This window comes from Styela clava, chromosome 13, assembly GCF_964204865.1.
Source record: "Styela clava chromosome 13, kaStyClav1.hap1.2, whole genome shotgun sequence".
NCBI lineage: Eukaryota > Metazoa > Chordata > Ascidiacea > Stolidobranchia > Styelidae > Styela > Styela clava.
Genome location: NC_135262.1, coordinates 17,944,181 through 17,959,305, shown reverse-complemented (window position 1 = coordinate 17,959,305; position 15,125 = coordinate 17,944,181). Strand labels below are relative to the sequence as shown.

The 15,125-nt window shown below is 34.2% G+C and overlaps 2 protein-coding genes across 2 annotated transcripts; both read left to right on the top strand.

Annotated features, from left to right (window-relative positions):
* Window positions 1-6,215: 6,215 nt before the first annotated feature.
* LOC120332945 (uncharacterized) lies at window positions 6,216-8,526 on the top strand. Its single transcript, XM_039400295.2, has 6 exons — window positions 6,216-6,377; window positions 6,744-6,871; window positions 6,957-7,024; window positions 7,351-7,422; window positions 7,501-7,584; window positions 7,868-8,526. Exons 1-6 carry the CDS (start codon window positions 6,243-6,245, stop codon window positions 8,011-8,013), a joined length of 633 nt encoding a protein of 210 aa, XP_039256229.2. The 5' UTR covers window positions 6,216-6,242; the 3' UTR covers window positions 8,014-8,526.
* A 1,470-nt stretch (window positions 8,527-9,996) lies between these two features.
* Window positions 9,997-12,025, top strand: LOC120332726 (uncharacterized). Its single transcript, XM_039400036.2, has 6 exons — window positions 9,997-10,167; window positions 10,458-10,585; window positions 10,670-10,737; window positions 11,054-11,125; window positions 11,192-11,275; window positions 11,550-12,025. The coding sequence occupies exons 1-6, from the start codon at window positions 10,033-10,035 to the stop codon at window positions 11,693-11,695; spliced, it is 633 nt and encodes a 210-aa protein (XP_039255970.2). The 5' UTR covers window positions 9,997-10,032; the 3' UTR covers window positions 11,696-12,025.
* The last annotated feature ends 3,100 nt before the right edge of the window (window positions 12,026-15,125 follow it).

Genomic DNA, 15,125 nt, shown 5'->3' with positions numbered 1-15,125 from the left:
GAAAAATAGCCGCTTTTCGCAGTCAGCAAAGCGTTCCGTTTTCGAGGGAGTCGATTTTCTGCACTTCATCACGAATTGTAATGACGATGAAATAAAATCGGCACTTTGATTGTTTGTTATTTTCTGTTTGTTATCTTCTACCCGATAAATTGTCACAAGTCGGAAAAAACAAGTTGATTCAATAGGAAAAATAATTAAACTTTTTCCCGCGTTTCGGCAAATAATTTTTAATAATAATAGGTAAAAGTATCGATTTTTAATTAAATGATTTTTCTGTTGCGCAAAACATTGAAATTCATGACTGATACCAATATTTAAAATGCCTTGCTGTATTAATTTTATTCTGTTTAACGTAACTCATGGTTGCGTCGATTTGCGAAAAAATAAAAGCATTACTTCTCTAAAGTACCACAGCGAACTGTGGACATAAAATGTGTGATGAACTTCCCGATTGTAATTAACTTTTGATTCGTATTTTCGCATATAAGAAAAACACAACTGTTACTACTTTAAAATATAACAGCAATATGTGGGCATAAAATGTCTTGGAAATAGGAAGGTTGCAGTTAACAGTTATTCCATTATTTATCGTATGCAAATTCCGTCCACTAAGAAAAGCTTCTATTACTTCTTTTATTTTCGAATATATTCGATATTGTTTATTCGAAAATAATAATTTCGAATGTATTCGAAACAGTGCATTATTCGATATTGGCTATTCGTGACTGATTAGACATTAATGTTAAAATATATACCTCAAACAAATATTATTTAAAATAGTGGTCTATAAAATCAAATAAAAGGTCTATATAAATTATAACTGATATATCCACAATATCAATCTCTCCCCATTCAGCCATTGCCATTCCACATGCACTCCTACACCTCCGTGAGACGATTACAGTCTTCAGGTGTTCCTGCTTTGTAACGCGAGCAACATACTAATACCAAATACCACTAATTCCAATAAACTAGCAAACCGTGTGTGGTATGGTGAATATTGTTACACATTGCTGCTTCTCTATGCTTGAGTATTTGGCTACATAATCGTTTTGCGTGTGTAGTTTCTGAAGGATTTTATAAACACAATAAACTAGAAAGATGTCCCGAGCACTCACACGATGATTTGTGCAAATCTGACCAAACTCACACATTTCTGCATTTATTGAAGATGTAATTGTATTACAGGATACGGTACCATGGCGTCTGTCAGTGCTGCCATTGCAACCTTGAGTACTGTAGTAACAAAAAGTTGTGGTAAGTGAGAATATTCTTCGATTTGACTCTTTCATGTTCGAATTTTCCTAATTATGTATGCTTATGTATACAATTTTTCGAGGGAACGACTTTAAACTTACAGTTGAGTAGGAGACCAATATAAAAACATGTCGCAAATAAAAAAGTGTGGTGACATCAAGTCATTTTTCGAGTTACTTTTAAATAGAGGAATACTTTGAAATCTTATCGCAATTACCTGGTGAAAAATCGTTGAGACGTCCATTGATTTTCCAATCATTTGTTGTTCGAATATTGTCAATCTTGTGCGAATTGAATTCATTTGAAAGATAATCGAAGTTTATTTCGAGTTCGACTCCAAAATCCGCATAACAGACTGAAAATAATTAATAAAAGCAAATAAATAAAAACTGTTTATGAAAGAAGGAGCAAAAGCAAAACGGTAAATAACGTTTAAAACGTACGGAATACAAGATTGAAGGTTTTGTCAAAAATAAGTGGTACGTGCTCACTCACCCAAAATTATTTTACACACACACTTACACGTACATAATTAATAGTCGCAGGAACAAAAACAATATTATTATAACTGTTCAATATTTCCATGAAAATAACAATGTGCAAATGAGGAGGTGCCCAAATTTTTGTTCATGGGTTATCAACAAGAAATTCATTTTTCTTGAGGTTTAATTGATTCAAAACCACCAACACATTGTAGCTAATTTCATGCAAAAAGAATATATATCAGTGTAGTTAAAAACGGTAATTTTTAATAGTTTGTTCCTGAAAAGATTTTTTGGACCTCAACCTCTTCAAATTCAAAGAAAGATAATTTCAGAGTTTGGGTCCAGCAAAACGCAGAAAATGCTGGCTCATGACAAAACCTCAATCATATCTTCAACCTTAAGTATACTTAACAATTTGAAGTAATCGTCCACACTTTCACATCTTCTCCTCCCAAAAATAATTCATAATTTTTTTTTTATTCTTTGCAATTTTGAGACGAGTATTTTGTTCCCGCGGAGCAAGGCTGAGTAACATGAGTAATAATGATTGAAACATTGCTAGTATGCCTACAGCCGATTGATTGATACAAGATTTCCGAAGATTTTCATCGAAGATTACTCCTAAATATTTTATTCCACTCACTCTTTCGATTTCTTTGCCATTGAGCAGTAAAGGTTTTAAATAACTCACATTTTTAAGTTTGCTTGGAAGTAATAGTACAACACACATAGTCTTGTTGGCATTAAGAGATAGTTCCTGGTTTGTAACTGTGGATAGTTGTTCCCAAGTTTTACCCAAATCAAATCAGTGTCACCAGCAAACATGCTAGACTCAGAGGAGTCCAGACATATAGGCATGTCGTTTATGTGAGCTAGAAAGAATAAGGGGCTAGATAAAGATCCTCGAAAAACTCCGTAATTCATGACACAAATATATACGACGATATAGTTTCCAAGTTCTGAAACACTACCCTTTTTGAAAATAGGAAGAAATTTTACTCTATTGAAATCCAGTAGATAGTGAGAGGTCGAATATGTATATATATATCAGGATATCAATGATATGTTCCGGAACATATTTCAAAATTTTGAATGGAATACCATCGATTCCTAATAATGTAATTAGCCTTAAAACATGGATGAGAATTATTTTCTTCCAAAAAATTTGATAAGTGTTTGATGTCACATCTAACTGGATGTGGCATTTTGTCAAGCAAACTTTGTGCCCCTCGGGAAAAGTGTTTGTGAAATTTATTTTCAATTTCTGTACCACTGCATTCGAGTCCAATCGAAAGACAAACTTTAGTTTTATATTTTTATCAATTAGTTTATTGATTGTTTTTCAGACTGCATTGATGTTGCTTTTGTGAGAGGCAAATTTTGGATATACATATATAAATCTGATTTCTTTCTTTAGAGTAGTCGAGTATAAAGATTCCAGCATTCATTATACTGTGATTTATGCTCGTCATCCATGTTTTTATTATTTATTATATTTTCACCCTCTCACATAAATAAGCTTCTTTTAGAACTTTTGGAAAACTCCAGACAAGGGCTTTTGCACCCACGGGCGATTTTCTGTCATGGATGTTTACACCCATAGGTTTCTCCACCGTATCGCTCATATATTGAAAATTAAACAAAACAGTTGCGATCGACACACTTTATTGTAATTTCATTGACTCCCCAGTACGTCAGTGTTACGTGTTAGAGGAAAATAATGCTGACAATCATGACTGTATTTAAATCACAAATAAATCACGCCAGAGTTGTAGTAAGTAGTAACCCTAATTGATGCAATGCTGTGATGGTAGTTTTTTTTACTCTTGGAGTGAAACAAATTAACCTGAAGGTTGTGCTGAGAGACACTTTTAGAAAACAAGGAAAGACAAAGTTCGCGCATCGGTACCGTTGAAGTCTTAGAGCTGAGCACGTATATCGGCGGACAAGCATGACGTGTTCTCAGGCATTACAGCAATATAGCAATGTGTTTGCGTGAAATTTCAGATCACGTAGGAATCTAAGGATAGTAAAAAAAATAATAGCCTTTCAGGGACTTCTCCCATCTATGAGTACTATTTCCCGACAGAAAAAACATTCACAAAACAACAACATTTTGCCTAAACTATACATAGCTGTGCTTTGTGTGAAAGAACTGTGACGATGTTGCATCATTTCAGATCTCAGTTGATGGGGTAACGCAAAACCAGCATTCCCCCCTTGAGTGGGTAGTATAATAAGAGACTTAGCTCAAGTTTCTCAGAATCTCGCAATTAACGAATAAAATTTCACAGTTAAACCGTTACCACACAATTTTGTGGATTTTCAAAGTTAACCAAATAAGGCCAGACACCTAAATATTTCTATTGAAATTTATGATAATTAGGAATGTAAGTTTCGAATATTTTTTTTTCGAATAGAATTTCGAATCACAATGTTCCGATTCGAATATTTCCGAATCTGATTCTATTTAGTATATCATCATATTATCGTTAACTTTCCTCAAATTTGGAAGAAAAATAGTATAAATTTTGATAAAATAACAATAATGAGCTTGAAGAATTAAGAAAGTTACCAGAAAAACACACTGCATGGATATATCAACTACCAAATATATTACGGCTAAAATTTATTTTTTGTTACATAAAAGTATACTCAGTTACATATTTACTTACATACAATTATGTTTGCAAATGATACGGGTTTATAGCGATTGTTTCTTCTAAAATTGACCTTCAAAATTCATCCAAATTATAATCGCTAGTTATAGTACCGTATGCGCCATGATTTAAAAAGAAGCAATGATAACGAGGCAAGCATCGCAGACATGTTTTTAATAAGGTATGGGGCAATGATGTTTTATTATAATAATATTATGTAGATAATTTGAAGACACGTTCAAAATATTTGTGAAACTTTGTAACATTTTAAGTAGTCGAACAAAATGGAGCGAATCCATTGGTCCCTCGAAAGCTGCTACCAATATGAAATATAACGACCCTGGGAGTGTCACGGCTTTGGAAAGCTGTAAACGCAAGGATAATAAACGCTTTTGGTCGATATAACGTTAGCGCCGGTGTGTCGTGCAGTTGCCTTGAGGAATTTTTTTTAAATGGAATCAAGCCCTTTTTCCTAAATTGCTTCGAATCGATGTTGATTCGAATCGCTTCGATTCGAAATTCTGAAACTTACTTCCGTAATGATAATACCAGCATTCAAATGTGACTGCAGTCAAGCATTACTTTTTGTGAAGAGTAGAGTTGATCAAGACCAAAATTATTTGGAATTGCGCAAATTCACCATTCCTTATTTACATTATTGACATCTGTGTTTCAGATCTGAATATGTCTGTAAAAGCAGTATGATTTGACAAATCCAAGGGTTCGAAGTAGGAAGGTTAATATCCGAATATTTATCATTTCCTCCCTATACTCAAGTATGGCAAATAATTGATATAAATCCAAAGGTTGCTGCAATGTTGAACCTATAATAACGGGTACTACCCGAAATTCAAATTTAGCTTTTAAGAGATCGACGCATGTTAAGGGTGTATAAAGAGGGTGATTTGGATAGCTTCGGCTTAGCGTTTCAAAATTCATCTTAACCGAGCATAAAAGTGTTAATAAATAGTTCTTCTACGTATATGGCGAGATGTTTTTTCAACAATGGTAAATCTAAAATCAATTAAATGCAAGAGCTTGAAAATGACGAGGAAATGCCACAGTCTTTATTCTGCATTCTATCAAATATTAAAATACTGTGTTGATCCAACCAAGATTATACATGAGCTTTTCAGATGTTTCTATTCAAGTCAATATGAACTTGAAGCGTTTGAAGGGTTGCATCATTACATCCTTCAGCATAGACATATTATGATAGAAAGCACATCTTCCAAGATTTAATGAAATGTCACAAATGCCTTTTCAGAAAAGTACTAATAAAAGATTTTTAACAATTGAAATAAACAGAAGATTGAAATTATTTGGTTATTTGGTTTCGGGCAGCACTTCACTGCCAGTATATTAATTTTTTCATCTTGGATTATTTGATATCAGTCGACAAAATGTTTTACTACACAATTAGATAGGACTATCCTATGACGAAAATTGTTTCAGTAAACGGCATACCAAGTGTTGCACCAAGTCACGAGTTACTGGAAGGTACTTATTGTGCAATCGCACTAAAGCTACTTCCTTATGGATCACAAATAAATCAATAATTCATAAGCTCTAGGTAATTTTATTGATTTGTACATAATATTCATTTCATATTTACATTACATCTGTGGCTAAATGTGTCTAGAAATGCAGTGCAATTTAACAAATCAGAGGGTTCAAAGTAGGAATGTTCATATCCGTATATTTTTCATTTCCTCCCTGTCCTCAAGTATTGCCAATAATTGGTTTAAATCCAAAGGTTGTTACTGTGTAGAACCTATAATAAGGGGTACTAATCCACAAGTTGCTCAGTATAAGCGCGACATTTCCATAAACTGACACTATGAAAACATTCTCTCATACCATTATTTTATGGTTTGTTGCAATTGCTTGTGCCACACATGTAACGGCAGATGGCGACGAAGACGACGATGAATGCGAGCTACCTCCCGCGCAACAAAATATTGACTGGAGCAAGGTAGGACACATCTCCTGACAATATCGGTATATCGTTATTGGTTTATACCAGGAAATTTCTATATTATCCTCTCAATAATAGAAGGAGATTTTATAATGCATTGAATGACAAATTTTTCTTTGTTTTCTTCTTTACCAGTCAAGTATAGTCATCACAAAAAAATGTATTCCAAAGGCGCTATTAACAATTATGTTAAACGTTCTACGGAAGTTCCAACCATACGGTAAATACTATAAAACGTTAATATGAAACAGCAAAAGCTAAATTTATGTTTTTGGCCAGGAATAATAACTCTACATATACACGAAATGGGTAAGTCGATTTTTCTATTTTCATCTGTATAACCTATTTTGGTATTTTTCGAAGATGACTGGAGTGTGGTACGGAATTTTGAATGTTAGAACTCCTTCGGACAGAGTTGTGCCATGTTACCAAATTCAAGATATTCGACCTATAAGCAATGGAATCACCTCTATTTTCAAAGACGTTGACAGGTGTGTCATTGAGTTTTGGGTGCTTTCATGAGATAAATGTCATTGATATATTGGTAAATGTACAATGCAAACTGTTTTCTTATAGAAACACAAATGTCACCATTGATGCAATAAAACAAAATTCTGGTGGGTTCATTTGGAATCAAGAGCATGGTGAGTGAATCTGATCTAGAGATTTTCAATCAATAGCAGACAATATTTAGCATCTAGCAACGACTTGTCAACCAGACCAAACCAGTCAAACCTTGTGATAAGGTTTGAAAGATGGGTAAGGTTCATTCGCGACTGATAAAATGCATATTATAAAAAGAACAAAAACGACATTGAAATTTCGACATTATTACTAAATACCTTCCCACTGGGTGTTTTGAGAAACTTATAATGGATTTCCATTGTTTGTTAAAGAAAACTAAACTTGATAAAATAGAGTATATAAGCCTATTTATATATATCTATATATATACATATGTTTTGTGTAGTTGAAAAATGGATGAAATACTTGAGAAACGAAGTCAAGCCAAGTGTTGCACCAAGTCAAGAGCTACTGGAAGGTAAGAATTATGCAATCGCTCCTTAGGTGCTTTAACAAAATCATTTATCGGATAATAAAAGTCAAATTTCGATTTTAGAAAGCATGGAGCTGTCCACTGATGAGTATCGTTACTTCACTGACTACGACAACTACACAATGTATTTGGTATGCACTAAAAAAGGTAGTTATTTCATGAGATAACCTTACCTCAGTTTTCGCTTATATTACCACTGATGAAATTTATTTGCTCGAAAGGCAAAATTATACTGTATTCACTTTAATTACTTCAAATAATTTCGGGAAGGCCGAGACGTACAAAACCGATTGTACGTCTGATTTACTTCAGAGAAAGTATTAAGTATTTGTTCTGTACTCTATTTTCTGAATATCGATCACGAATCCATTAGTTTTCTCATCAGGAATATTTCGGCCTTTTCGGAAAAATATATATATTCTATTTTAAGGCAAGAAAATGTTTTGGATTTCAAGCCGCATGAAGCGTCCTGATGCAAGAGCAATTCTTGAGATTTTCAATCAACTCATCAAATTGAAGAATGGCTGGAACGAAGTTCCTTTGTATTTTTCGGGATGTGTAGACAACAAAAATTAAAACACGACCTGCGATATACCATATTTTATTTGAAGAATATCCTAATTCTAATTTTGTGTTTAATAAATAATGGGAAAATGAAATCAAGATATGGAACGTGAATGAAATCATTTATTTGTATTTGGATACTTGTGCCTCACGAAGTCCCAATTTGTCAATTCAATCCATATTACTTGATGCATTTGCCTCGGTATGTGTACAGAAAATATGTACGAAACGAATTTAAAAGCAATTTAGAAGAAATATTCTTTGAAGTTATGATCTTGTTAGGAACACAACTAGTTGACGGCCGGGAATCCAAATAAATCGATCCATACATGCAAACACCCATGGTTGCTAATGTTGATGAGTGCAAATTCCCTGACTGCAAATATCTGTTGGCACAAATTTCAATGGGTGCAAATGCCACGTGTGCAAATGTCCGCGCGTGTAATCTATATGCGGATATCAAAATATGCCGTTGGGAAATATATTGACGATAAAAATGGAGGAAAATTGTTTACGTGACTGTAAATGTGATAGTCTTGCATCTGCCATTTATGTAAAAACACAATTGTTATTTTAACTCATGTGTTGATCATAAGAGAAAGTTTGGTTATATGCCGGAATGCAAAGTGAGATTAGTGAGACACGCGAAATGTGTACAATTTTCAGCTTATTATGACAAAAAATCTCTGCATTATTGAGTGAAATTCCAATCCTGAAATTCCAAATTCAGCATTTAAATGATCGACGCATGTTGAGAGTGTATAAAGAGGGTGATTCGGATAGCTTCGGCTTCGCGTTTCAATATTCATCAAAACTCAGCCTACATAGTTCTTCTAGCTCAGTGGTTCCCAACCAGGGTACCGCGACACACTAGTGTGCCGTGAAAAGATTTTGGTGTGCCGCGAAGAGATTTCATTTTTAAATTTATTTTAAGTGATTCCAATTTCCAATTCCTTGAATTCCACAAGAATTACCCCACGGCTCTTGCTAACAAACAGAAACGACAAACAGAAATTTGAGGAGTCGTATTTCAGGTATTTGGGTATTGTTTTAATTCTAAACTAGACTAGCTATATTGGCAAAGAGTTTTTCAACAATGCTAAATGGAAAATCAATAAATGCAAGAAATTAAAAATGCCTAGGAATTGCGACGGCCTTTATCTTGCATTCTACCAAATATTGAAATACTTTGTTGATTCTACCAAGATCATACATGAGCTTTTCAGATGTTTCTATTCGAGTTAAGCGTTCGAGGGTTTTGGATCATTGCATCCTTCAGCATACACATTGTGGAAATTTGCACAAGATAACTTTTATTGCGCTGATGTAATGATAGATAGCGCATCTTCCAAGATTCAATGAAATGTCACAAATGCATTTTCAGAAAAGTGTAACTCACGACTTAATTCAGCTAACTTTACCACCTCGAGACCATTAGTGTAACAGCGCAAGACAATGGGTATACTGATATAAGATTTGTAGCATTTGAAATAAACAGAATATTAAAAAAACTCTGTTAGCCTATTTCTTTTCGGGCAGCACTTCACTGCCAGTATATTAACTTTTGTATCCCGGGGTATATGATATCAGTCGACAAAATCTTTTGTTACTCAAATAGATACCTCCATCCTACGACAAAAAAAGGTTTCAGTAAACTTCATACCAAGCGTTGCATCAAGTCACGAGCTACTGGACGGTACGTGCTGTGCAATCGCACTTTAGCTGCTTTGCTTATGAAACACATATAAAACAATAATTCATCAGAACTGTAGAGCTCTAGGTAATTTTATTGATTTGTACACATTAATCATTCCATATTTACATTACATTTGTGGCTGGAAATGCAGTGCAGTACAATAAATCCAAGGGTTTAAAGTAGGAATGTTCATATCCGAATATTTCGCATTTCCTTCCTGCCCTCGAGTATTGCCAATAATTGGGTTAAAGGTTGTTACTGTGTAGAACCAATAATAACGGGTACTAATCCACAAGCTTCTCATTTTAAGCGCGACATTTCCATGAACTGACACCATGAAAATATTCTCTTATACCATTATTTTGTGGTTTGTTGTACCTGTTTGTGTCCCACATGTAACGGCAGAGGGCGAGGGAGACGGCAATGAATGCGAACTACCTCCTGCGCAACAAGATATTGACTGGAGCAAGGTAGGACACATCTCCTTACAATATCGGTATATCGTTATGGTTTATATCAGAAAATTTCTATATTATCTTCTCATTAATAATACATATCAAGTATAGTCATCACAAAGGAATGTATTCTAAAGGCGCTATTACCAATTATTCCAACCATAGGATAAATACTATAAAACGTTGATATGAAACAGCAAAAATTACATTTGTGTTTTTGACTAGGAATAATAACTCTACATGTATATGTAGATATTTATATATTTATTTTCAATTGTATATCCTATTTTGTGTATTTTTCGAAGATGACTGGAGTGTGGTACGGAATTTTGAATGTTAGAACTCCTTCGGACAGAGTTGTGCCATGTTACCAAATTCAAGATATTCGACCTACAAGCAATGGAATCTCTTATATTTTCAAAGACGCGGGAAGGTGTGTCATTGAGTTTTGGATGCTTTTATGAGTTAAATGTCATTGATATATGTACAATGTACAATGAAAACTGTTCTCTTATAGGAACACAAATGTCACCATTGATTCCATAAAACAAAATTCTGGTGGGTTCATTTGGAATCAAGAGCATGGTGAGTAAATCTGATCTAGAGATTTTTAATCAAAGCAAGGCGATGTTTAGCATCTAACAACGAGTTGACAGCTATTCCAAACCAGTCAAACATTGTGATATGGATTGAAAGGTTGCTTCACGACTGTTAGAAATCTACAAGTGAAAGAGAACATAAACGAAAAATTAAAACTTCGAAACAAAATTACCTATTTTAGTCAGATTCACTAAAACTATTATACTAGGTGTTTCAAGAAAACGTATTTCAAATGTTTGTATAGAAAAACTGAACTTGATTAGTATATATATATATATAAATAAACATATGTTTTTTTCAGTTGGAAAATGGATGGACTACTTGATAAACGAAATCAAACCAAGTGTTGCACCGAGTCACGCGTTACTGGAAGGTAAGCGTTGTGCAATCGCACTCTAAGTGCTTTAACAAATTCTTTCAAGTCAAATTCGTTTTTTAGAAAGCATGGAAGTTTTCAATGACGAGTATCGTTATTTCACTGACTACGACAACTACGCAATGTATTTGGTATGCACTAGAAAAGGTAATTCTTTTATTTCATATAGTACCAAAAGCATTCAATATTCAATATAATTACTTCAAATACTCTCGGAAAGCCCAAGACGTACAGAAACGATTGTGCGTCCAATATTTATCAGGCAACGTTTCAAACGTGATAACGTCGAATGTATTTATTCTGTGCATATTGTGTTTTTCAAATACTCCCCCTACGTCCATTAGTTTACTCACTCCGGAATAGAATTAAATAGGTCAAAAGAATATTTCTGCTATTTCTTAAAAATATATTTTACTTTCAGGAAAGAAAATTTTCTGGATTTCAAGCCGTACGATGCCCCCTGATGCAAGAACAATTCTTAAGATTTTCAACAAACTCATCGAATTGAAGAATGACTGGAACGAAGTCCCTTTGTATTTTTCAGGATGTGTAGACAACAAAAATTAAAACACGACCTGCGATATAACGTCTTTTACGTGAAGAACTTTAAAATTCTAATTTTGTGTTTAAATAAATAACGAGAAAATGTAACCAAGATAAGCGATTTGAATGAAATAAATGACGTATCAGTGATTTGTACAATTTAAACACTCATCACATCAATTTTTGTTTATATTCTGAGCGTCCACTTTTCGTTTCAATTTTATTAGCATTCATTTAATTTCTTCCATTGCAGTACTCAGAGAAGAAACATTACCCCATAATGTTGTAGATTTTCTATACCATCTGTTCATTGTTATCAATTGAACAATTTATAAATTCGCTCATGTGTGGAGACATATGTATTTGCTTTATAGCCTATATGTGGCTTCTCAAGGAGTTATTAATATCAGGTCTTCAAATTAGTAACCTCTGGTCTACTGCTATTTGATGAGCACCGCGGCAAGAAGATTTTACACGAGGTTCCAGCCAGTATGTTTCCCAGCTTCTCATTTCAGGAGGGGTGGTCCCAAATTTAGTTGGTGGTAGATATTTTGTTGCTAGTGTAGTTGTAGTTTATTATATGAATTATGACTAATCATATGCACCGGCATATAAGTCATCATTGGCTCCAACAGACAGAAAGACAAATCAAGAACTTCGTTTTAAAATAAATTGGGATACGTTGTATATTTCATGTACAAAGTTTCGAAATGTTAGAGTCCGCCAATGAGCTCAAATGGCTTTGGAGTCGGGAAAAATTTACTATCAACTCTGACACAGACTCCATCTTCGGGGAATTTTTAGAAAATTAAATTTTGATAACAAAAATGCTGGCGTGTGCGAGCCTCTTTTTTCAGGAACAGTTAAGAATGCTTGATGAACTCAGTGCTCAAGAGGTTAACGCCGTCACGCATTCTATTCAGGACCATATATTTCTAAATACACTAATACTAGTACCTATGACAGTTAGTACGTAGATTTAAATTTCACTGTCACGGTAACACTATAACAAATTTTTGAACCCGAAATTTTTAACAATTAAAAATCATTAGGTTTGGCAAAAAGTAATTACGCGGACACTTACTTTCAGACCCATTTGGAGCGAAAACAACTGGAATTTTGTGCTAATCATGTTATGTCTGTTGCGATAAATCAAACATTGGATGTAAACAATTAAAGGAAGCAATCAGTAAATTTTGTAATTAAGAATATGTGTACGACTCTGAATCATGGCAAGCATTGTCGCTTCCTGCAATTAACTGCACGATGTCAGGCAAAACAAGGGCAAAATTGTTCACTTAGCTACTCCTGACTTTATATGCAAGTGTCGTACTAATTTGGTGATCGATTTGTGTGCAAAACTCGAGCACCAAGCCAGAATATCGATGCATTTGAGTTTCAAATGTCACGAGAATGCGAGCTATTATTTCTTATTAGCGAATCTGACTGGACGAAACGGTGGCCTCAGGCAGGTTGTATTCGTACTTTCATCTTACAATCTAGACACAATATCCAGTTCAGTTATGAAATATTTACGTTGGAGGTTCAGAACAACAACTCTTTGGCAAGCAAAATTTTTGAAATTATATACTAGTAATGTCACGAACCTCGTGATTTATTGATTAGGTCATGAAGTTTTTAGTATTTGCTTTTAGTTTCAATTCAAATGCACGTTGCATTCTGTAGTCGATAGCGCTGCGGATGCGTGCAATAGGCCTATGCTTTGATGTAATATTATCTTAGAAATTGAAGGTTTCTCGTATAAAGGCGGATGATAAGTCAATAAATCGCGCGAAACAAATATTTCCTTATATGATGTGATTATATGATAAATATCTTTATATAAAAATTGGCACGAAATGTATATATAGATCGTTCAGATAAATGGTTGGTTGTTGTTGAGAAAATATCTTTTATTTGCATAGTCGAGTATACATAACGATAGGAATCACCGGAGAGTGGCGGTTAGTTTTTTCAAAATTCCTTCGAAATATATGGGGATGGAACAATTTTTATGAGATATGGAAGCACTTTTATATGACGTTTGGCCTCCTTTGTTCAAATATTCAAGCACTGCTCTCTTGTGTACCTTTATCGGTCAGTTTGGAATTAGCAGGCATATACATATTGCTGTTGTCCCTGATTAGTCCATCTCAAAATTTTATTTGGGACTATTTTATTCTGTGTTTCAAAATGATTACATCGTTGAAAGTAACGTATTTGGTAAATTGCATTTGGTAGCGCATTGACATGGAATACACATGCAGTGAATGAAGAAAGCTATATATAGCAAGATATTGTCAAATATGACAGAAATATTTTGCTAAAAAGTAAAACGAACGAAAAAGGTAATATCACTCCGCTAAAGAGCGGAATCTGTTAATCATGATATATATCGGGGTGGTCCAAGGTTGTCGACCTTGTCAAATACATTGATCATTATTTTACATTGTTTTTTTAAAGCTGAAGCGTGCAAAAACCACAAATAAAAAACTCTCTGAAACGTGCAAAAATCTCACTATATCTATATTTAGTGTAATATTTCAAACTTTTCATAACGGAGAAAGTGTCATAAGGAGAAACTGCCGTATTAGATTGTCACCGACACAACTTGCGGACATATCAAGCAAGCATTGTGGTAATTTCCCTCCCACACCCAGTCAAAAATAAGTTTGAATTGGTTGGCTTTATTTTTAAACTCATGTTCACAAAATAACTTAGAAGGAACTGCAGATTGATTGCTTGCCGAATTTTAACAAATTTGAGATACAGGAGGATAATTACTAAATTTTCTGACATATAGGCAGCATTTTTTGTAATACTGTTTAGGCTGGTTACAAAAAAACACCCGGTGGAAATTGTATTGTTCGGCCATAACATTAATATTTAGTTATCAGGCCTAGCCAACCTAAATCCCAACTAAAAAAATGAAAAGCCAGGTAAAAATGACGAAACAACACCAAATGCGATTTTTTGTTCACCCTCGCGCAAATGCGACGCGGGTCACAGATAATGAAGCGGCGGGACACATGTGGCCCACGGGCCTGCATGTTGGACCACCCTTGTATATATAATTAAATAAAACTCACCGCAGAATTGTCTCCCATTGTCAAATGATCTCAAGAGACGATAACCAAAGGAATGTGGCATTCGGATTTATATAACGTATATGCTCAGGCTCTTGACAAATCTGGAAACAAATATTAGCATCATGCAGTATTATTTCTCTTTTCTATCATTGCGCACATCATTTTTGATAAATTTCATTTCCGTTATTTTATTTTATTGATTAGAAACGTTTTAAAGTGGACGTACTGGGCATTCGGAACACAGACATTATTTTATAATCATATAATGCGTCCGTCTCATGATGGTTGTTGGGAGCTCCTGGGGAAAATTTGCGTTTCCTGGGATGGTTGGGGCTATACTGTGGTTGAATATATGATTACTAAAT